At 41.4% G+C, this 23,213-nt stretch overlaps 1 protein-coding gene across 2 annotated transcripts; it reads left to right on the top strand.

Annotated features, from left to right (window-relative positions):
- Positions 1-12,578: 12,578 nt before the first annotated feature.
- hnf4a (hepatocyte nuclear factor 4, alpha) lies at positions 12,579-17,918 on the top strand. 2 transcript variants are annotated; one of them, XM_071546621.1, is made up of 10 exons: positions 12,579-12,687; positions 13,944-14,118; positions 14,456-14,550; positions 15,065-15,171; positions 15,307-15,462; positions 16,194-16,281; positions 16,456-16,608; positions 16,782-17,018; positions 17,120-17,242; positions 17,776-17,918. In XM_071546621.1, the coding sequence occupies exons 1-10, from the start codon at positions 12,600-12,602 to the stop codon at positions 17,916-17,918; spliced, it is 1,365 nt and encodes a 454-aa protein (XP_071402722.1). In that variant the 5' UTR covers positions 12,579-12,599. The 2 variants fall into 2 exon arrangements, with proteins under 2 accessions (XP_071402722.1, XP_071402650.1); XM_071546549.1 differs by having other exon boundaries at positions 17,120-17,252; positions 17,756-17,918.
- The last annotated feature ends 5,295 nt before the right edge of the window (positions 17,919-23,213 follow it).

Here is a 23,213-nt window from a genome sequence, read left to right as displayed (position 1 = left end):
ACAGAAGACACACACACACATAAGCCACCACTGTCACTACCACAAAGCATGTAGAACAAATGATTTCAAAAACATTTTCCCTAGCAAACAAAAAGCAAATGTTTCCCACAAGCAACCTGCGATCAGCACTTTCTGTAAGAGAGAAACTTGCTTACACTATCGTTTTGTACAGCTCTGCATATTGTAAGTTATTGCACCTATTGTTTTTTTTGCCATTTTATACATATTGATAATTACAAACAATTACTCATTTTGTGATCACCACTTTAAGGCTCAACAGATGCCTAATAGAAACTAAATCACTTAAGGACACCAATGATGTTCACACCCTAATTGCAGAATGTGATAAATCAGAATATGAATCAAAGAAAAAAATGTAAAATGTGGCTGTGCAGAATACAGGGATAAAATGTTTCCATGTCTGTTTGTTGATCTATGGTTAATATTTTGATACAAAATTGCCTTCACTATAATCTGGCTGTGGGCTAATGGAAACAGTGGGATTTCCAGCCAGTTAGACTATGGAAATTACATCTCCTTCTTTTGAATCAAACTTCAGTGGGTGTCCTTCCTCCACAGGTGTCTCTGGCTAATTTAGTCTGTTGTATTAGACAGCTAAGCAGGAAATGACTTATTTTCTCCGCCAAAACAAAACTGATTACGTCACTCACATACACAGTCTCTTAGCTGCCACCCTCAGTACATTCTCCACTCCTCTTTCTCTTTTATGTCACTCCCTACCTTCTGGCTCTCTCTCTCCCTTTGTATAAACTCAGTGTTTTTATTCAACTCTCTCATTCACTCTTAATCCATATTCTGAAAAATGTTTCTTTGGTGATGGGAAAGAAGGGGAAACACGTAATAATTTTATGTCTATTTGAGTTTCTATCATCTTGTTGCTATAGCTACAGCTGCTATATAGATTGGTGTCCATACGAGCCTGGTTACTGTTTAACCTCTCCACCCACATTTGCCCAGATTAGGAAAATCAATAAGATAACAGCAGCAACACCGGCCTTACCTTGCACCAACAACACCCTTCTCACACTAAAGCTCCCTGTGCCAAACTTCCATATTTTACACCTTATGGTTTGAGAATCCTGGGGAGAAGAGGAGTGGATTTAAAACAGATGCTTTGAAAGGGGGAAAAGGAGGAAGACATGGTCAATGTAAATACACAAGTCAGTTCAAGTATGGAACTTCCATTTGGTGAGTACACACCTTTGTTTTTATCACTTTGACTCGGCGGTTTCAGTGAAAAAGATTGAGCGTGGCAGCTGCTTGCTCTCTGTGTCGCCGGTTTGCATGGCCACTGGCTTCACAGCGCCGCTGGATCACAACTGACTCCTGCTAGGAAATATCACCGCCATTTGTGTCTGGGTTTTTCACACGGCTGCAATCTAGGAGGTGTGTCAGAAATATGGAGGCTGTTAAAAAGGCCCTGAAAGCTGCGCCTGTCGGTGATGATGATACACTGGGTCTGACATGTCAGAGTAGTTGGAGAACATTGAGATCGAAGGGAATTAGAGGATGATTTGAACATTTTAAGCTCGGTGTTCTCACCATAATGGTTACAAATAAGTCTTTTGAGACACCATAGTAATGGATAAAGTCTTGTAGCTGTTATCATTCTGGGCATGCTGCAAAATGTCTGGATGCTGAATAATGTCTTGCTGGGGAGTAAAAGTGACTAAGAAAATACAGAAATATGAAATCTGTGATGAAACTTTGCCAAACAGAAAGTGGTTTGTTATTAACCTGGGCTTTGTGTTTAGTTACGGCTATATGATGCTGTGTAAATGCAGTGGGGAGTGTGAACTCTTTAAGATCATAGACATATTCCCATTCTTCACATCCAGACACACTTCACATCCCTGTAACAGGTTGCAAACGCTTCCTGTGTTTTGATTCTGCTGAACAATCCCCATCGAAGAACTGGCCTCACTGAGCTGCCTAATAGACTACGCATACTGTGCTGCAGGTGCACATGCAGTAGTTGGTGTGGGTTTTGTTTTTATGCCAGTGATCATTCATTGAGTGATTTGCATGTCACACTGGGATCTGGAGATGCAAATCAGTTTTTACAAAGCTCTTGCAATGAGCTTTGAAAAGTCAACTGAGTCAAATGAGAAAAATGAATTAAAAAAAAAGGCATAATGCAGCTAAACAGTTTCCATGTCCCTGAACAGGCAATGCTATTCTATCTATATTACCCTTTGGGACCATGCAAGGAAGTTTTGAAGCATCCTAGAGCGGTGTACCCTGTCCCACCATGCCTTTCAACAGTTTTTTTATTTTATGTTATTTTTTTAATAATACCACTGTCAAATGGCTTGGCTCAAACTTCAACACATCAGCTCTCTGTTCCACTTTGCATTTACATGTCGGTCTATCCTCCACCTCCTGTCCCCCTTTCTTTGCAGGGAGTCAATCCAATCATTCATAAGAACTACAACAATAATAAACATAATGATACTGAATGATCATCTTCATCATATGGGTTCCTTTACTGATAGGAAGTGTCCCCAAAGATGGCAATATCTCTATCAACAAGACACGAGCATCAATTTTGACAATAATGCTAGCCATATGAAATGACTTTCTCAGTGGCCAGTTATAATACCAATGAATATTTATTGGAGATTCTCAAATGCCACCTGAGACAGTGTTTAACCCCACAATCATGTGACGCAGCAGATCATTATGGCCGTAATGATTAGCACTGACCCTCTAGGCTACATGCCACAAGACGAATCCCAGACTATTATAGAGAATCCACTACTAAAGGAAGATGTGCTTGTGTTATTTTGACTATATTCTGTGTATTTAGTCATATAAACATCGAACAAAAAGTTTGGAAATTTGTGTTTGGTAGATTATTTCTCTGTTGTAACAATGCTTCTTGGCAATACATTTTATACCGTTGGAAAGCCTGTTTATTTCCCTTTTAAATGGTGCCCCATTTGTAAGGAACATGCATTTGTGGGATGAGCAGCACAGCTGAGTATGTGGGTTGCGCTCATGAAAAATTTGCCAAATCTTCTCTGCCAATGCCAAACAGCTTATTCTGCTGTTGCTATTGACTCTTGTTTTGAGCTTCCGGTACCCCCAGGTGCTGACAATCAGGTACCTGATTGGCACCTGCATTGGCAGCACCTGTGAGCATGGGCCCTGCTACAGTGGTCAATCGGTGTCTGCTCCAAGAATCGGCATGCCACGTTTGTCTGATCTCGATAAGGCCTGTGCGATAGGGCGACTTCAAGCTGGTGTTCCACAAAAGCGAGTTGCGGCATTATTTGGAGTGAGCCATAGTACCATCTCCAAACTGAAGGCCAAGTTCCATGAAACGGGGGATGTCAGAGACAGACTGCGAAGTGGGTGTCCCAAGAAGACGACACCCCAAGAAGACCGGTTCCTCACCCTTTCAGCACTTAGGAACCGTAGGCTGTCTTCTACAGATTTGCAGTCAAGGTTTGCAGGACGATATGGCGCACGGCTCTCGGCCCAGACGATCCGGAACAGACCGCACGCAGCCAATCTCCGGGCTCATGGGGCTGCCAGGAGGCCTGCCATGACCGCCCTTCACCGTCAGGCCCATTTGCGCTGGTGTCGGCAACACCTGCACTGGAACCTTAACATGTGGAGGAACGTTATGTTCAGCGATGAGTCCAGATTCTGCCTATGGAAGTTGGATCGTAGGGTCAAAGTGTGGAGAAGACGGGGAGAACGCTATGCTGATCGCTGCACCGATAGAGTAACACCTTTTGGTGGAGGCGGTGTGATGGTGTGGGGCGGCATCTCCATCACTGGAAAAACGAGGCTTGTCATCATCGGAGGCGATCTCAATGCAGAGAGATATCGAGATGAGATTCCGCAACCGGTGGCGATCCCATATCTCCACAGTCTGGGACCGAACTCCATCCTCCAAGATGACAACGCTCGCCCCCACAGAGCGGGGTTTATAGTAGTATAGAGTATAGGAGTAGAGAGAATGGAATGGCCTGCCAACAGTCCTGACCTCAACCCAATTGAACACTTATGGGATCAGCTTGGGCGTGCTGTTCGTGCTAGAGTGACCGACACAACCACGTTGGCTGACTTGCGACAAATCCTGGTTGAGGAGTGGAATGCCATCCCACAGCATGGTGACCAGGCTGGTGACCAGCATGAGGAGGAGGTGCCAGGCTGTTGTGGCTGTGTATGTTTGTTAAATGAATAAATTGTAAAATTGCCAATATGTCTTGTTTCTTCCTTGTTACTGATAGACTTCAATCATCCAATCCACCAAACAACACCAAACAAGAGTCAATAGCAACAGCAGAATAAGTTGTTTGGCATTGGCAGAGAAGATTTGGCAAATTTTACATGAGCACAACCCACATACTCAGCTGTGCTGCTCATCCCACAAATGCATGTTCCTTACAAATGGGGCACCATTTAAAAGGGAAATAAACAGGCTTTCCAACGGTATAAAATGTATTGCCAAGAAGCATTGTTACAACAGAGAAATAATCTACCAAACACAAATTTCCGAACTTTTTGTTCGATGTTTAGTATTTGGTCATTTTGGTTATCGTGTCCCTCTGATATTCAAGGCCAATGACAATCTGCAACGTGGTCACAAGCACCGATTATGTTAATTAGCCAACTAGAGACATTCATCCATGAATCCAGAAAGACTGTGTCACCTCCAGCTGGATTATTGAGTTCGCACTGTTATCGAGTACAATAGCAACATTTGTTTGGCTTCTATATGCTTGACAAATCTTCCAAAACGAGGACATTTACATTACAAATGCATTTCTTTGGCAGCTGCCTTCTCTAAGCTTCTTTTTGGCCTAGATCGGGTTATACTATGTTTCTTTGTGCAAACAAACAGAACTGCAAATCACTGCTCAGGTTGCTCCTACTTTGAGTTGTGCTGACACAATGTTTCCAAAAAGCATCCAGTTTAACAATACTGAAATTACTGTGTTATGAGCACTGTGAGTTTGAAGTTTTCTTGCATTATTTTGTAGACAATGCAATCTATATAATGTAGACATACAGCACTAGCAGATAATTACAGCCATCCATCATTAGAAGATAACTGAACGTGATGAGATGAGAAAAGTGTGTCAGAGATCTGGACCCACTTCTAATTAATCAGCTTTGACTTGAACACCATAAGTATGCCACAATTTGCAGCCTTTTTCCCCTAATTACTCCTCTAGCCTCAACTACTGAGACAAAACAACACACTTTCCTCTCAGCAAGGAAACCCATTGCCTATACAAGTCACATAACTTCATGTCAGACACATAGGATTAATTGCTAAAACGCCTGAGCTCCGCTGTTTGCAGAATCAGTTGGCGAATGTAAACACGACAACAGCCATTGAACAGCCCCTCAGCGAATATATCTGTTTGCCTAGGAAGCTGAATGACTTGACAGTGGGGCACTGAGAGGCCTGGCTGGCTCAACACAGGCCATGTGAGTGACAGGGACAAAGTTAACAGTAACTGGAGTCACACACAGAGCCTCTCCTTGACTCAGGGCTGCAACACGTGGCTTGGGTTTGCAGCAAGGATATGAATTGGTAACTGGGAAAACACTGTGTGGATAATATAGTGAGTATTAAGGAAGAAGAGTATCATTGAAAAATAGTGTTGGATATAGTTACCCATATACAATGTCTAAAAAGGTCAGGCTCAGGTGTTATGGCTTCTTTATATAGCCATAAATGTCATTCAATTAAGAAATAAGAGGAATGCAGAATAAGGTGGCATTGCAGTTCACCAGGATTTCTATGTTGCTATATCTATGCGTAGTTTTACTTGACTTTCCAATAGCAGTGGGCTGGCACTGGTCGCATAGACATTTCATTTGGCACCCACATATATTAAACAGGTATCAAATCCTTGGTGGGCAGGTATATTCAAACCAAATCTGCATTTTTGCAATATTGAAACCCTTTAGTGGAGAGATTTCTTAGTCTTTATTTTTGTCATCTGGATGAACCAATCTTAAATGCAAACCTTAAGACTGATACTGCTGTATTTCAGCATGGTGTAGGCCGTGTCACTGGCAAGGTGCCTTTTATTGCCTGGAGCCAGCTGGTGAGACTACAGCCTACTGTCCTCTAGTTTGTCCAAGCATCATCATGCGATCAGATAGTTTTTAGTATTTAACAGGGTTGCTTAAGGGCACAGACATAATGCAACCTCTTCAGCAATTATATATTGATTGTCTGAAATAAATTCAATCTCTGGACAAATTTTCAAATTCTAAGAAAAGTATAGCTCTTGTTATAGCAAAGTTACAAAATGGTGTAAGAAAGGAACAAAATCAGCTATACTGATGGGAAGCATTGTTTAATCTGTCTTCTGTACTGAAATAAAGTATGAAATTCAACCAGTCTAGATGTGCCTCTGTAGTGTTTTACCAAAGTCGGAGCCCTGAGTTAGCATTCTGCACGGAGGGTGGGTATTACACACTGTTCACTTGACACCATTAAGCCGGGTGTTCAAGTCTCCAATCAAATCTCATTGTGACAGGCATTAGGGGATTATCCCCAGTTGCCTCGGGCCCTTACAGCTGGCCCGGCGGCCCCGGCTCTATCCAGTAGCTGTGGCCCTGCTTCTCCCGCCTGCCTGCCTCAGCCTGGCTGGGCCTGAGAGAGCAGCCGAGGCTCATGGGCCTGCACTCAGCTGGCCAGACCGCTGTCAGGCCTCTGCCTTCACAGGGATGTATGGTGAGGATGGGACGCTGCACTTCAACCCAGGTAAAGGAAAAGGAAGCAAGGGGACTTTCTAAATGTGGTGGGGAGAACTACGGGAATTAGTCGGAGCATGTAGATTATTCCAGAGTCGGGCGCAAACAACAAGCTGCTGTTTGTTATTGCATTATTTTCTGGGGAAAGCAAAGCTGCTGGCTGCTAACAGATCAAATAGTGATTGAACTGTAATTGCATATGATGCAGTGATATGTGTTTCTGGTTTACTGTTGCTTAAAGCTTTCAAAAGAAATCTGATCTACATATGGCAATGAATGTAAAACCGAATTGTTTTGGGTGAAAAAACTATAGAATAATGAATGCTGCATAGAGGAAACAAGTGAAGGGACATAATATCCAGTTTCAACTTGAAAACAAATAAATATATATTACACTATCTTGGCAGTCCAAATTGTTGAACTGCAATGTGATTTGGACCGAGCATGACACATTCATCCAACAGCTTGCGGATGATACATACAGTATCACACAGCAGTGGGATCAAGTACAGATTTGTGCTTACATGTCCACATGATGGCAGTAGCAGCTAGAGAGTCCAGCTTCAGGCCTACAGCAGTGTTGTAAAAGGAATAGTTTGGCCTGTGACATTGACATCAAAAATGACGCCGTGATCAGACGACCGGCTTGGCTGTTCAAACAGGGCGAGACAGGCCAAGGAGAGAGAGGCTGAGGGCAGCGTGTGGGGGTGGGGGGGGGATGACCCCAGTGAGGAGGAATCAATTGAAAGGATTGAAACTATCCAGCACCAAAAAAACTAGTGAATACTGCTGCAGTGTCAGTGATGCACTCACTGGGCTGATGATCAGATCACTCTCAAGTCTGCATATCACCCACACGAATGTTAAAGCAATTAGGTTAAAAGTCACAGATGTTTATGTTAATTTTAACACAGAATATTTGTCGGATGTATTTTCATTCAGGTTTCAAACTGCAGTGATGTCAGTGTTTGCTGTCTGATGGATGCTGCACTATTTGAGGACTATTTGATTTTGTCCCTGTGCTGATAGGATAAGGTTGAATTCCTAAATATTTAGTGTCTTGTTATTCAAGATATTGAGGTTAAATGTCTATTGATCTGCTGATGACAAGAGGCCCTATAGGGAGTCAGGGAGATAAAAGCGCTCAGAGCAAGGCTGCTGACAGAAGTGATTGGGCCAGCAGTCAAAATGAATTCTCAGCAAAACAGAAGTTAATGATTACAGAGGCTTATCACACACTGTGATTGATTTACGTTGCGCATGGGTCTTCATGTTTATTGATGCAATTGTTTACTTATTTGGTGCACAGAGGCTATGTGAGTTTTTCAGTCTGCAAAAACAGCTATGGCTGGATATGTAATGAAAAAGAAACATGCTCCTGTACATTTACATATTTTATCTGCAAAATGTTGCAAAACAGTAGAATATTGCCCTCAGCCTGAAACATTACACAGTTGTACTGAAAGGTTGTTTTGATTTAAAGAAATAAATATGTTATAGAAAGAAGTAAGCAACAACTAAGTTCCTACAAATAAATAATCATTACATTAGCATAAGAAAACATTTGACATTATCAGAGTGCACACTCTCATGTGGAGAGTAAGTGAAAAATCATAGCTGTGTGTTATCTTTTCTTCAAACTACATACTTCTCACCTTTATTTGCCAACATCTTTATTACCCAGTAAGGCTATGGGATAAGTAGAACTTGTGCAAAATTAGGCCCTAGTGGTTTATCATTACCCCAAAACCAAATAGTCATTATGGGTGAGGACTATGAGAACTTTTCTGTTGTGTCAGAAAAAAAAAGATATGATTTCAACTGGCTCTGCTTTACTCTCTTGGCATTTTTCAACTATTAAAGTTTGTGTTCTTCATACAACACAATTACCTAAATGTCCCTCCAAAAGTGAGGAAACATGACTGAAGAGAAAATACAAATAAGTCAAAATGTTCATTATCTTTCCCTTTACATTTTACAGTACATGTTACCCTTTTTAAAAATGCGGAAAAGCCTCTTTATGAGGCTCTGGCTAGCAACCTTACAATATTTATGCTGTTAAATTACATTCTCCACTTTAGCACAATCCAAGACCTGACAGCAACGTTTAACTAAGCCCAACACAGATGACGACTTCACTGAAGTAGAGAGGAAGCCTCAAAAGGCTTTGATAAACAAAGACTGTAGGCCTCTGAGGCTCTACCACTATTGATCAGTTTAGCTTCACTGGAGTTATCAACGAAACTTGATTTCATTTTACAACTGACTGAGCAGAAAAATGTTATTTTACTAAGCTGGGTAAAGGTACTGATTCAGAAGTAAATTAATTCATTATTGATCCAGCACAACTTAACGGACTAAACATGCTAACTTGACAGTGTTAGAAAATGACCACAAAAAGTAATTCGATCTTCACAAAAATCAACATCAGCGTGAACAACGAATGTGTTTGAGAATATTCCAGTGACACAGAAAATATGATATTCCCTGGCGAGCCAGAGGGGCTTGCATAAGCTGTGTGATTTGCAGATAGTTATCTGTTGACAAGGTCTTTGCCATGTCACTATACTCACCTATCTCCTCCATCTACTGCAGGAGACGGAGCAGCGGGCTTTTTCTACTGGCCTCAAATATGCTGCAGCAAGCACATTGTCTCTTCTCTTTTACTCTTATCCACATCAACACGCTCCTGGATGTGCATAATAAACACTCACTTTTTGTCTGTAGTGGAGCTCTTTTAAAAAAACAAAATAGGTTCCCAAACAGTGTATTCCAATTCTTATTGACTCTTCCAGGCCATCATGGATTCTCCTTTCTCCCAGCTGCTAGTTCCAGTATTTTGATTTTACTATGAAGCTTCCCTGCCGCTTGCCTTTGAGATCGGACTTGGGGAAATGAAATGTAGTCATTGAGGAGAAGGTACAAATAGGCAGTGGTTACAAATGGAGTTTGGTCAGTGGTCGGAGATTCCTATTCAGAAGATAGACAGGACTTTGTTCACAAACTGGAGTTTGAAGTTTCAAAGGGGAGAATCACACAAGTGTTACATCAGTTCTCGCCGATCCTTTGACTTTTAGCCCCGGGGCAGGGAGTTTGGGTGACTGATTATAAGACAGCACTCTCATCCCATCACAGTTCAACATGGCTTCCTCATGCTGCATGCAATATGACAGCTGAGTGACAGGCAGTTGTGGCCATTGGGGTTGACATTATCACAGCTCTTTGTTCTGCTTCAGCTTGAATAATTGCTTATCATCCACTTTATATACTGGTCTTGAACATTATACAAGGAAAACAGTAATGAGAATATGCAACAGTGGGTGCTGAAAGTTTGGGCTTAAGATACATTTTAGGGTCTGTAGTCTTGGATTATCAACATGTGCATACATTGTGTGTATTAGAATTAATCACAGGAATGAAAATGCGCTGCAGTAATTTTATTTTGTTCAGAGATTTCGCAGAGAGTCTTCTTTTTCATACTGCACGTCATGCTATATAGCCTGTGTGTTGTGGGAAAGTACCCACAGTATCGTATAGAATACCTCCCCTCCTCCCCAAAATGCAGACAAGTTATGGGAGAATCTGAAAGTAACTTGTCCTATCTCACACATGAGAACAGTTTGTCAGTGTGTGTGATTAAGAAAGCTACAACCACGTAGATTATACTTTATAGTCCTGTATATGACTGTTCCTTGAGGAGTTCACAGAATTTTAAGATGGGAGCGGTGATAAAAGCGCTTTAATGACAGGGAAGATAAGATTTGTTCCGAGTGACTCATTCATAGCTTCACACAGAACCCCCCCCCCCCCCCCCCCCCCCCCATCCCATCCGATCCCCTCTGCTTACTAGGTGCTTTGGAATAATGAACAAACTTCTTGAGCAAATATGGGCATTGCAGAGGAGCCGCATGAATCGAACGTGATCGACGGCTGCTGTGTAGACCAGTGACACAGCATGCTCCATTTAAGAGCCACGTTTCATACTGTATTATCATTACTGGCTACAGAGTAATGGTCTTTAGGAGTTTGTTTAAAAAGCTGCTAATCATTTCTCTATCATGGGTGTGAGTTAATCAGATTAGTTAAGATGTTCACAGCATTCCCTACATCAAAGCACCCAAGATTAATGAATCTAAATCTATGATCATACATGACAGTTAGAGTGGCTGAAAAGAACAGTTTCTATAGGTTTTAATCATAGGTTGATGACATCCATTTTCATTTCTGATTGGATTAAGAGGGGGTTTTCGTCAATATTTAATCACTGAACAGACTATGTCAGGGTTATTATAACCACCAGGAATGTTATGATGTTTGCCTGCTGGGAGAGAACTGGATAATTTTATGAATGCTCTATATAATTTGGGTGGATGGTTATCAAGTTCACCCACATGGGGTTTACCGCTCCGGAGGTCTGGTTGAACCCAAGATCATTGACCTATTGCTATGTACTGGCACTTTCTCTTTAAATACTAGACTACTGTTTGCCGTGTCACATTCACTTACGCAGAGGAGGCAGTGAATTTGCGCAACCAAAGAATTTATTCCTGAAAGCAATCGGATTCAGGATTGTTGTAGAGAATTGTAGGAAAACAAGAATAGACTTATTTATTGATAAGCACATCATCTCAATTATAATGTTTTTTTTGTCTTTATTGCCACTCCATTCTTAGACCCTAAGTCACTTTCTATTCAGCTTTGGCTAAAAGCGTCCTAAAAGCATGCTCTTATAGTTATGTGCACAAACTGAGGCTCTAGTCGCCTTTGTACTGCAGGGTCTGACCTTTAAAGAAATACTGTATGTCGCCTTTATAAATAATTCGCAAACATGAATCACCGAGGCTGTCTCTGTCTCTTTGAGGGGCGACTGCCCAGACTGCACAGCAGGTTTTGAGCATTTGGATCAGAATGCAGCCTCACGTGCGCCCTGCATTTTCAGAAACAATGAACTCTTTTACATAAAGGCATCAATTTGCTTTAGCAAGAGTTATTTCTCCTGTTCATTATGCTAGAATTAACTGAGATTTACCCGGGGACGTATTACACGTGGAAGTAGGTCTGAATACAGACTAGTGGGTCTCCCTAATGACATATGAACGCCAGGTAAGCTACACCTTGCTCTGCTCTCGCCTGCCCTACAGAGGTGATAGATGTGAGACACTGTGATTTGTGTAGTCGTGACAACGCCATGTTATAGAAAGTGTTGAGATACTTGGCTATCAAATGGACAACTGGTTTAAACTGGTGAAAGCTTGATGTGTCACAGAGTGATTTGGCACAGGATTGACCTTTTATGGCTCTCATCAGGGAGTTGTTTATCCATTACTGACAGTGTTGTGCAGAGAGAGAGAGAGAGAGATAGATAGAGAGAGAGAGAGAGAGAGAGGGAGAGAAAGAGAGAGGGATATCCAAGAGATGAGAGATATCAAAGTTGTGTTATCTCTTCAAAAAAAAAAAACCCACAACCCTCTGATTCACCATTGAGGAGGCTAGTTAACCATCAACCAGAAAGACACTCCACCTCTCCTCTGGTTAGAGGCATGAGAGAAGGAGGAGGAGGAGGAGGAGGAGGAGGAGGAGGAGGAGGAGGAGGAGGCGGCCTCTGCTGTCAGTCAGCGGTGGCCTCCGCATGGTCTCCCCTCTCTGACACCACCAGGTCCCCATCACACTCACTGGGCCAGGGATCTACCTTTTACTGGGCGGAGCTAGGCCCCAAAAAAAAAAAAAAAAGAGGGAGGGGGTGAGTGGAGGTGGTGGTGGTGGGGGGGCACATTAGCTTCTTGGACAAGTCTTTCTGCCCCACTGTCAGGTAGTTGAGAATTTGTTTGCCCAAAGCACTAGCAGACATGGACATGGCAGACTACAGCGATTCTCTGGACCCAGCCTACACCACGCTGGAGTTCGAAAACATGCAAGTGCTGGCCATGGGCGCAGGTGAGTCACCTATATGCAGCTCTGCCGATGAACTTTGAGACTTTTACCCGCTTAAAACTTTGGTCAGGGGAGGACAGAGTCATGATAAAAGGGGTCATTTGTCCATCTGCTTCTGCTTGCAGAGGGGCGATCATGTGCAATGGTCTTCTTTTATCGCCTCGTCGTGCGATAGTAAAACATTAAGAGGTTCGGATTTACGAGACTGCGCTCAGTTCTCAATGCATTCTGGTCATTTGGCAGTCATTGGGAGTGCAGTGTGTGGTGCGATCTTAACCTGTTAAAGCTTGCAGGGTGAGGTGGTACTGGTCATATTTCAGCCAGATCGATGACAGCGGATAGACATTCATCCTCTGATGAAGCAGTAGTTTGAGTATCATGAACATCCCTCTCTTATTACAAACCGGTTGTTCCCACAGGTTCTAGGGTTGTGAATTAGGATAGGGATTTTCTGGTGTTGGGGTGATTAATGGTTTTTGAGAAGTTAAGATGACACCAACTTATTTATGTATGCAGTCTCCCATGACTTCTGGCTGTGATCCTGATTCTAAAATGAAACTTTTCCCAATGAGGATAAAAAAAGATGCTTGAAAGTGAACCTCACTACATAAACTATAACTTTACATTCACATTTTGGTGTAACAGTATTCTTCTATAATTCTTCTATAACAGATTCTTACTACCTAACTATTCAAATTTTTAATGGTTATCAATAACTAATAACCCTTTACAACCTAAAGAATGTTTATGATCATGACAACATGACATTCTGTGTGATTGATTTACCCAGTCTGATGACTATGAGGGTGACTAGAAGGAAGACTGTCTCCAGTGATTGCCTTTTCAAAGGTAATCAAGCCTACATCAATTATGGTCTGTTGACTTTGTCTGAGATACTCAGGCAGGTAATAGATCCTAGCAGGTTCTCATGAAGGCTCATTGTGATCAATAGCACTGATGACTGTACTCACGTCTGCCGTTCACGCCTCCTTAAATGAAGTCAGCTTGACTACCTGTCTTCAATAAATGCACTGTTTGAGAATATTAGGCAATCAAACCATGTTTCCTGGTGTGATTAGCTTTCATAGAAACATTTTCATAAAAGCTGCCTCTGTTCAGTGTCACCCTGTGTCACCCTGTGTATCCCTGTTCCATGTCTATGTCAACAACTGATGACCTAAGGCCTGGTGACCTGATGAGAAGTGTCTCTCTCTCTCTCTTTTTTTTTTTTCTCTTTGCTCTTCTTCTCCTCGTGCCAGACTCCTCGCCGGCTGAGAGTGCCAGCATGAACGCCGCCAACCACCTGGGGGCGGGCAGCCTGTGTGCCATCTGCGGAGACAGGGCCACCGGCAAGCACTACGGGGCCTCCAGCTGTGATGGCTGCAAGGGCTTCTTCAGACGCAGCGTCCGCAAAAATCACATGTACTCCTGCAGGTGAGAGCACAATGCATCCGAAATGGCTCAAGCATAGTCATAGAAACATGAGAAATCCTGGGTGGTAGTAAATTAATGTGTAATGCTCTCCCCTCCCTTAACCGCTACTGTTGAGGTGCCATTGAGCAAAGCACTGCACCCCCACAGTGAGTGTGTGACGGTGTCTAACCCTCCCACCCACTGCATTACTCCCAGGCTGTTGCTGTGAATAAGAAAATATTTTTAGTCATTTTGCCTGATTAAGGGTTTAAATATTGCATAAAGGAACCTAATTGCTTCATTCATTCCAGTTTGAATCTGCTACAGTACCAATAAACTTACTCCACTCACTTTCCAGGTTCAATAGACAATGCATTGTGGACAAAGACAAGCGAAATCAATGCAGATACTGCAGACTGAAGAAATGCTTTAGAGCTGGCATGAAGAAAGAAGGTAGGAGGCTTTTATCTTTTCAAAACTGTGACAAACTGTCTCAATCTATAAGCTCAATCTATATGTTTTTGTGAAAAGAGAAGTAGTGATTTTGGCAATCTCTTGCAAGGGAAAAACAAAATTTCCCACTTAATCAGCGAATCACCGTCATAGTGTAAGCTGTCCCGTTGAATTGAAGCTACCCGTAGTCGGGGTATGTTGCAACACCCAGGAGAGTAGCACTTTGTTAATGTTCACTCCATGAAGCACTGAAGTCTATGACCAGCTTATGCTGAGCAAACATTTCTGAGCAATAATAGCCATATACTGATAAACATGACAACCTTGGAAGCCTTATTTTTCCTTGAAATGACGCAGCATTGTATCTATTTGTATAGCACAGCAATGAAGAAAATTAAAAGTTTGTTCTTGTTTTCTTGCATATTCAAATTGTTTAGCTGCATATAAATGCCACATTTTTGTGCTAGTTTGTTAGTTGCAGTACTGATGGTATAAATGTGTGTGTGTGTCTCAGCTGTACAGAATGAAAGAGACAGAATCAGCACCAGGAGATCCAGCTATGAAGACAGTAGTTTACCATCCATCAACGCACTCATCCAGGCAGATGTACTGTCGAGACAGGTAAGGCCCGGAGCTGCAGACTAAATCATCTGTGGGATTTGCAGGCTCCGGAGCTCTTAGCTTTTTCACATCTGACTAGGACGTATCACTGTGACAAGGCGTCTGATGACTCTGCATCTGTATTGCCTTGTGCAGATCACCTCTCCTGGTCCCATACTGAATGGCGACATCAGGACCAAAAAAATCGCCACCATCACAGATGTATGCGAGTCTATGAAACAGCAGCTGTTGGTCTTGGTGGAGTGGGCCAAGTACATCCCTGCCTTCTGTGACCTGCCCCTGGATGACCAGGTAAGACTCATACACTGACAGAGTGTACATAGCTGTATAGACACTCTGGTCACTCATCAACCAGGCGACAATTGCAGCAGCATCAAACCCCAAACCATAAGACTGCAACCACAAGTACGGGCTACAGGAGTGTAGAGATTGACTATAGACCAGCAATGTCTCTCCAAAAATATTTACTAGAAGAAAGACAGCTCAATTATTAAAAAGAATATATACAAAGAATGTAATGAGACTTTTTTCCATCATGCTCAGTATCAGACTGATCTCTAGGAACATCTTAAACTCCTCAACCGGAGTGGTTAATGTATTTTAATCCTGAGTTAGAATATGATGAGCTGGTTTTAAAGTTATATCCCTCCTCAAAAAAAAGTGCAGAATCATTAACACTGTGATCACCGGGCCTTGGTAACTGATTTGCTGATGTTGTATTAGAGGGAGCCAGTGTCTTAAGAGAAGCCACCACGGTCTTTCTCTTGCTCTTGCTCACTCTTTGAAGCTTCGATTTACTCAGTGACCTTGGAATACTGACTTTAGAGAGTGATAGCCCAGTTAAGATGAACATTAGGAAGTCAAGGTAGTGGCTAAGTGTTTAAATCTAGTGTACAATGGAATCTGAGACTTCTAGGCTATATGATACCAAAACATTCAGATTAAGGTATAGTGGGGTCTGTGGGGATCTCATCAAGTCATTATCAGACTGTTAATAATGAAATGAATTCGCTGTATTTCAGGTGGCTTTGCTGCGAGCTCATGCTGGAGAACACCTCCTACTCGGTGTTGCCAAGAGGTCCATGCTTTACAAAGATCTCCTGTTATTAGGTAAAATTTACATGCATGAGTATTTTACCCCTAAAAACAGTCAATCACAGTCTTACTGCCATCACTCAATGTCCGATGCTGCCAGCAAAGTTACTGTTCCATCCTGAACAAAATTCCAATGTATTCTTTTAGACCTCACCATAAAATACAAACTCCAAACTGATTCTCCTGCAGGAAATGACCACATCATCCCCAGAAACTGCCCAGAGTTGGAGGTGTGCAGGGTGGCAGTGAGGATCCTGGACGAGCTGGTGCTTCCCTTCCAGGAGCTTCAGATAGATGACAATGAATATGCTTGCTTGAAAGCCATAGTTTTCTTTGACCCAGGTACGATTGCTGAATAATCTTTCGGTTTGTGGAAACTATTAGTCCATTTCAGATCAGTGTTTGAATGTCTACCTATTTAGATACTGTATACAGCTCTATGTTGCCTCCCTCAATATAGGAGGAAAGTTACAACACTAACACATATCTCTACCCCTGCTTTTATTTGCCCGTAGACGCCAAAGGTCTGAGCGACCCGGGAAAGATCAAGCGGATGCGGTACCAGGTCCAGGTCAGCCTGGAGGACTACATCAACGACAGGCAGTACGACTCTCGGGGCCGTTTCGGAGAGCTGCTCCTGCTGCTGCCGACGCTACAGAGCATCACCTGGCAGATGATCGAACAGATCCAGTTCGTCAAACTCTTTGGCATGGCCAAGATCGACAACCTGCTACAAGAAATGCTCCTCGGAGGTGAGCTCTCTCGGATGATTTAGTTTCAACTGTATATGCTGTATATGTATATGCCACAGTACATTGTGAATGACTGTATGTTTGTGTGTTTTGTCTCTCAGGTTCTGCTAATGAGGCTCCACATGCACCTCACTCTCTGCACCCTCACCTGGTTCAGGAGCATCTCAGCAGCAATGTTATAGTGGCCAGCAACATGCCAACGCCAATCCACAATGGTCAAATCTGTAAGTACAAATACAATTAGTATGCAATGTTCTTACATGTGTCGCACAAATGTTATTGCATCCAAGATTTCACTGCTTCTTCAGCTAAAATATTGTTGTAATGCCACATACAATAGTACAGTGCAAGAATTGGCTAGTGCAGGAGTGGGACCAGGACAATCAAAACCACTGCTCTAAATGCATTGAAATGAATGATATTTTAACATCAGCAGAGACTGTTAACTTCCCTCACTTGCACCCAGCTCCATGTGCAGCCTAGTCAGGTAGCTGGAAGGACAAACAAGCTTGGCAGAATAATCCTCTAAGTTCTTCACGGAGACTAATCTGGCTTACTTTGTCAAAGGGAACTTCTGTTATTTTTTCTTAACATTTTTAATGCTCTCAGAAATTTCACAAAAGTGCTTATTCCTTGTCTGAAAATTGTGTTGTTCCAAGAAATGTTACACCGAAGAATGGTAAAAATGGCCACTGTACCCAATTACGCTGTGGTTTCTCATTCTAACTCTCATGTACGTTGCTGTGCTACTTTTCAGCCACTCCTGAAACCCCAATACCTTCTCCACCTACTGCCTCCAGCTCAGAACATTATAAAATGGCTCAGGGGGTGATAGCCACCGTGCCCAAGCAGCCGACCTCCATCCCTCAGCCTACCATTACAAAGCAAGAGGCCATCTAACAACCCACTGGATCCTTCTTCCTTTTTCTCAGCATTCAGTTTCTTTTTTTTTTTATTGTCATGGCTACTGTTTGAAACCATGGCCTTTATACAGAAGTTTATATATAATCAGCATTGAAGCTGTTGACTTGACTGAAACAGTAAAGTAGCTAAGTGTCTAAATTGTAATTGCAAATATGTTCCTAGCAGATTGCTCTTTTTCAAAGGCTTCAGGGATCCAAACGTCAAAACCCAACTCTTTACAGACTGTTGCTCTGTAAGATCGACATTAAAAGACTGTTGTAGACAGTTTGTTATTGGGCAACATCACTAAGTGAGTTCCTTCAGCATGGCCTCCATATGTGGATTTGTTGTATTACACAGAAGGCAGAAGTCTTACTGTTCCATGTGGTGACTTGATCATGTCAATATTGTATGAATGTTACAACAGGCCTTACATTGTCGTGTATTTAGTGTTGCACAGTATTTCATTTTATGTTCATTGGTGATGAAACTCTTTGATAGGGTGAGGACTTTCAGACAGTCATGAACACAGTGACATTTTCTAGTTCAGAAATAATGTCATTTTATCAAAGCTGTACAAAAGGAAATCCCTTAGATAAACTTTTTGAGGTGTCGTCCTAATATGCTGTGTGACAAGATTAAGATTTCCACGGTTTGTTTGATGTACTGGAAAACTATTTGTAGTAGTTATGTGAAATTGAACATGTTAAAATTGACACAGAGAAAGCTTGGTACATGACACGGTGTTCTCTGCGGTGCCACTTTGTAAAAGTCATAGACAGAAACACTTTGTGGAATTAATGTAAGTTTCCCCAATTCAAATACTGTTGTATTGGTTTTTAAAATATATTATATTTTTTGTTTGAGTTTAGTTTTTTGTCATGGTTTAACTGACAGAATAAAATGTGCCTTGAAACCTGTACTGCCTTACAAAAAACAGGCAATGTTTCACCTTACAATGTGAAGATGAATTAATAAAAGCTCAAGGTCTATTTTTACATTGAATTTGCTGCAGACCTATTTAATACAAACCTATTAGCCATGATTATAAGACACTATTTTTTAGAAAGGGGCAACATTACTTGCACATTCTGAGGATAATAAATGGTAGGAACTTTAATGTCACATAAGTCAGACAAGTTGGGAAAGTTTGTCAGCTACATGTAGGCCACTGGAAAAAAAAATGGGTCCAACGTGGCAGTGCTGTTGGTCAATGATACTGCAACACTATGTTGCTTCAGACTGATAAACTGTCATAAAGTCATTATAGATAGCACTGATTCCAGAGAGAGAGAGAGAGAGAGAGAGAGAGAGAGAGAGAGAGAGAGAGAGAGAGAGAGAGAGAGAGAGAGAGAGAGAGGCGCACACCTTCAAAGCTAATAATATTTCTACACCGCTGGTAATGTCCTTGTCCTGCAATTGGACGTAAGTCTATTTGCACAACACAGTTTATTACAGGTTTCACGTGTGAAGCATCAAACAAGTGTAAGTTAACACGATAGAAACCTGACCTCGGTCACGTCCAAACCAACTGCGTTTATTTCTGCGTATCAAAAGACTTCTTAAATATCTATTGTCTGTTTCAGAAAATAGTCGGTGTCATTTCAAATTTGAAACAGCAAACATACCTGGTAGAAATGTGACCAGGCTTGGTGAGCACGGTGATAGGAATAATGATGCAGCTGTGTGCGCCTGTGCAATTCTGCCACCTACCGCATTCAAATGTAATTAAACACAGAAACATCCACGCCGTACATATTCAGATAACGTCATGTAAATAAAACGTAAATTAAATTCATATGTTCAAACAAACCATTACATCAGCCTCCTGATACATAATTAGATGCTGTAGATCTATGATGCTTGGTATATTAATAATAATAATACAAAAAGATAATAAGAACTGTGGAAAAAAACATAAAGAAACCAAATATTGCATTACATCAATTGTACTCTAAAATGACAGATTTCTATGGAGGACCATATTAGTCATAATTAAATAAATAAATGTGTCAGTAAAATAAATGATTACATAAATAAATACAAAAATATATAATATCATCAGTAAATTAATAAAAAAAAAAAAATAATTGGTTGGTTTTATTCTTTAATTTCAAAATTCAAAATTCAAAATTTCATAATTATTGTTTTCATAATAACATGTCTATATTTCGTTTTATTATTTTTTTTTTTTTATTACATATTTTTATTTCATAAAAACTTTTTTTTATTTTTCAAATAGCTTTTATTTTCAAATACATGATGATATTATTCGGAATTACATTTTTCAAAGTGGTTCTTTTATTTCACCTTTTTCTTTTTTCATTGCTCCTCTTTTTATTTCATAATAACTCTTCATTTCATAATATAATGTCTCAGCCATGTGTCAATCAAAGTGAATGGGGCAGGATCTATTTGCTGATCGGGTAATCCTTTGCAATCTATTATTTTTCTTGGCTCTGAGGCTGGTCTTGCCCCATGGGCCAAATGGCGTTAAAAAATACATTAATTCGTTGGATGTTGAAGGGTATAGTCCAGAGCTAACATAAGAAACTCCTTAAGCTTTAGTTTTACATTTGGAAAGACATGTACACTGTTTATTGCCTATTTTGGTCTTGGCCTTGACTTGGTCTCAATGCCCTTTGGACCTGGTCTTGACTTAAACTCAACTGGACCTGGTCTTGGAATTGACTTGGACTCCATTAAGGTGGTCTTGACTACAGCGCTAAATTTGAATGCCCTGTTCTTTTCCACAGCTGTAAGTCCCATCGCTGACATCCTGCAGCAGGCCCTCCTGCCTGTGGTCAGCCACTCCAACTGCACCAAGCCTGACTGGTGGGGCAGCCTGGTCACCAAGAACATGATCTGTGCTGGAGGAGATGGACAGCTGGCTAGTTGCAACGTGAGTCACATTAATTTCCCACAACCCCTACATTTTATTCTACAGACTTATGTAATATAGAAATGGAGTTCCTGTGAAAATATACCAGCCTTACAGTTTAGAATAGTTTTACACAGTGCCATAATGATTATTATATATATACAATTTCTAAATGTTTTCGCCATCTTTTGCCTGAACATCATGTCTGGCTCTGTTACCCCTCAGGGAGACTCTGGTGGCCCCCTGAACTGCCAGAACCCTGACGGCTCCTGGGACGTCCACAGTGTGGTGAGCTTTGGCTCCAGCATGGGCTGCAACTACCCCAAGAAGCCCTCTGTCTTCACCCATGTCAGCGCCTACATCTCCTGGATCAACAATGTGCATGGAAATGGGCTTGGCTTGTGCAGTATTTGTTAATATAATATGCCTTTTAGTGGACGCTTCTGCCCAAAGCACCTTACAGTACAGTGCATAGATTGTTTTTTTGGCTCCACTTGACAATGTAGTGCAGTGCTGTCTCTGTTGCTTACAGCTCTGCAGATAGATTCAGCGTACTTACAATTTACTGTCTTTGTGACAAGGCAATTAACGTTAAAACCCACAGCTATTGATGGGCAGCCATTTCTGGTGATTATGTGGCTCTTAAAGTTGGGCTGAAATAAAAGCAGGAAAATTGTTTTACTTAAAAGGAAATCATTGAGTGTTAAAATGGAAATGTTCATGAAATTCCAAGTTTCATACTCAACACTTAAAATTTGTAGGAGTGTGCCACCTGCCGTACAGGTGTAGAATATCTATCACTGAAGTTTAATTCAAGTGACATTAGACAGCATACTTTGAAAACCAATTGTCAGTGGTAGGAGTGCACATAAATCCCTATTATGTATTCTTTACACGAATATTCATGTTGCAAATAAAATCCTCCTTTCAAACTTAGCAGTCATTTACCAGAATGAAATACATTGCAAAATGCACATATTATCATAAACTATATGTACAAGAATAATATAATCTAAATCTTACTTTTAGTCCTTTAAGTATGTGTGGTTTTTAGTATGTGTGGCTCAGATGAGTGTGGATTAGATATATTGTGATTAAGAAGCATCCAGTCCTAGCCTGGTCCCAGACTCCTGACCCGCCCGCTCTTCAGATTTCTACTTCTCTGGTTCCTCTGAGCCTCCCTACTGAAGCTCCTGTGGTTCCTCTGAACCTCCCAACTGAAGCGCCTGTCGTTCCTCTTCGCCTCGCTACTGAAGCTCCTCTGGTTCCTTTGACCATCCCTACTGAAGCTCCTGCCATTACTCCAGTCCAGGAAGACTTGACTAGCAGCCTGGTTGGCACTGAGGAGAAGGAGGAGGTGCCACAATCCTCCACCACATCAGGTACAAGTTCTTTATCAGGTCCGCTCACACTGTAGCTCATGTCTACTTCCATCAAGATGAACTGAGGCATTGATTGTCCTTTTATTTTTCAGAGATCAAAAAGACCAAGAAGAAGAAGAACAGAGTCTGACGCTTCTTCCGTCAGAGGAAATTGAAGAGGGACTGAAATCCCACTGCAAAAAATAAATTCAGTGTTGCATTGCAATCAGTCCATGTCAGTCAATTTCTTTTTTCGTTTACTGTGAACTGATGCATTGTAAAATTCAGAAAGTATCATACAGGAATTGCATGATACATATACATATACAGTCAACTCCAGAGTTATTGTCACCCTTCATAAAAAAAGAGCAGAATTTATCAAATAAATAAAATTCAATTTTTTTTTTATTGATCTCAGAATCCAGAAACTGTATTGCCTTCATCATTTCCTGTTTCACTGGGGTCAAAATATGAGGTTGCACACATGTAAAATCCATTGTCATCCATCACTGTGGAAAATCAAAGAGCTTTCAACTCAGAGGAGACAGATAGTAAAATACCACTGAGCACAGTTAGGGCAATAATCAAAAAGTTTTAGAAACGTAAGTATCAGGATATTTTAGCCCAAAACCTGGTTGCCTCTGCCAGGAGGTTGAGACTTGTCTGTGGAAGGACCTTTCAACCAGACAATGATCCCAAACATACATCAAAATCATCACCGAAATGGTCGCGGGAACACAAAATCGTTGTTTTGCAATGGCCATCTCGTCTCCAGAACCCTATTGAAAATCTGCGGTCTGAATTGAAGAGGGCAATCCACAAGTGGAAACCTAAGAATATCAAGGATCTTGAAAAGTTCTACATGCAGGCACGGTCCATCCCAAAGTGTTCTCCAACCTTGTAGACATTACAGTAAGAGGCTATTGTACTAAAGAGACTAAAGAAGTGTTATTATGAAATAAAAAGAGGAGCAATGAAAGGTAAATAAAAAAACACTTTGAAAAATGTAATTCTGAATGATATCATTGTGTAATTGAGAAATAAAAAAAG

The sequence above is a fragment of the Centroberyx affinis genome, unplaced genomic scaffold, assembly GCF_046629955.1.
Source record: "Centroberyx affinis isolate AG114_WGS23_722 - 3 ecotype Tasmania unplaced genomic scaffold, CSIRO-AGI_Caff_v1 ptg000024l_1, whole genome shotgun sequence".
NCBI lineage: Eukaryota > Metazoa > Chordata > Actinopteri > Beryciformes > Berycidae > Centroberyx > Centroberyx affinis.
This window is presented reverse-complemented; position numbering and strand designations above follow the sequence as displayed.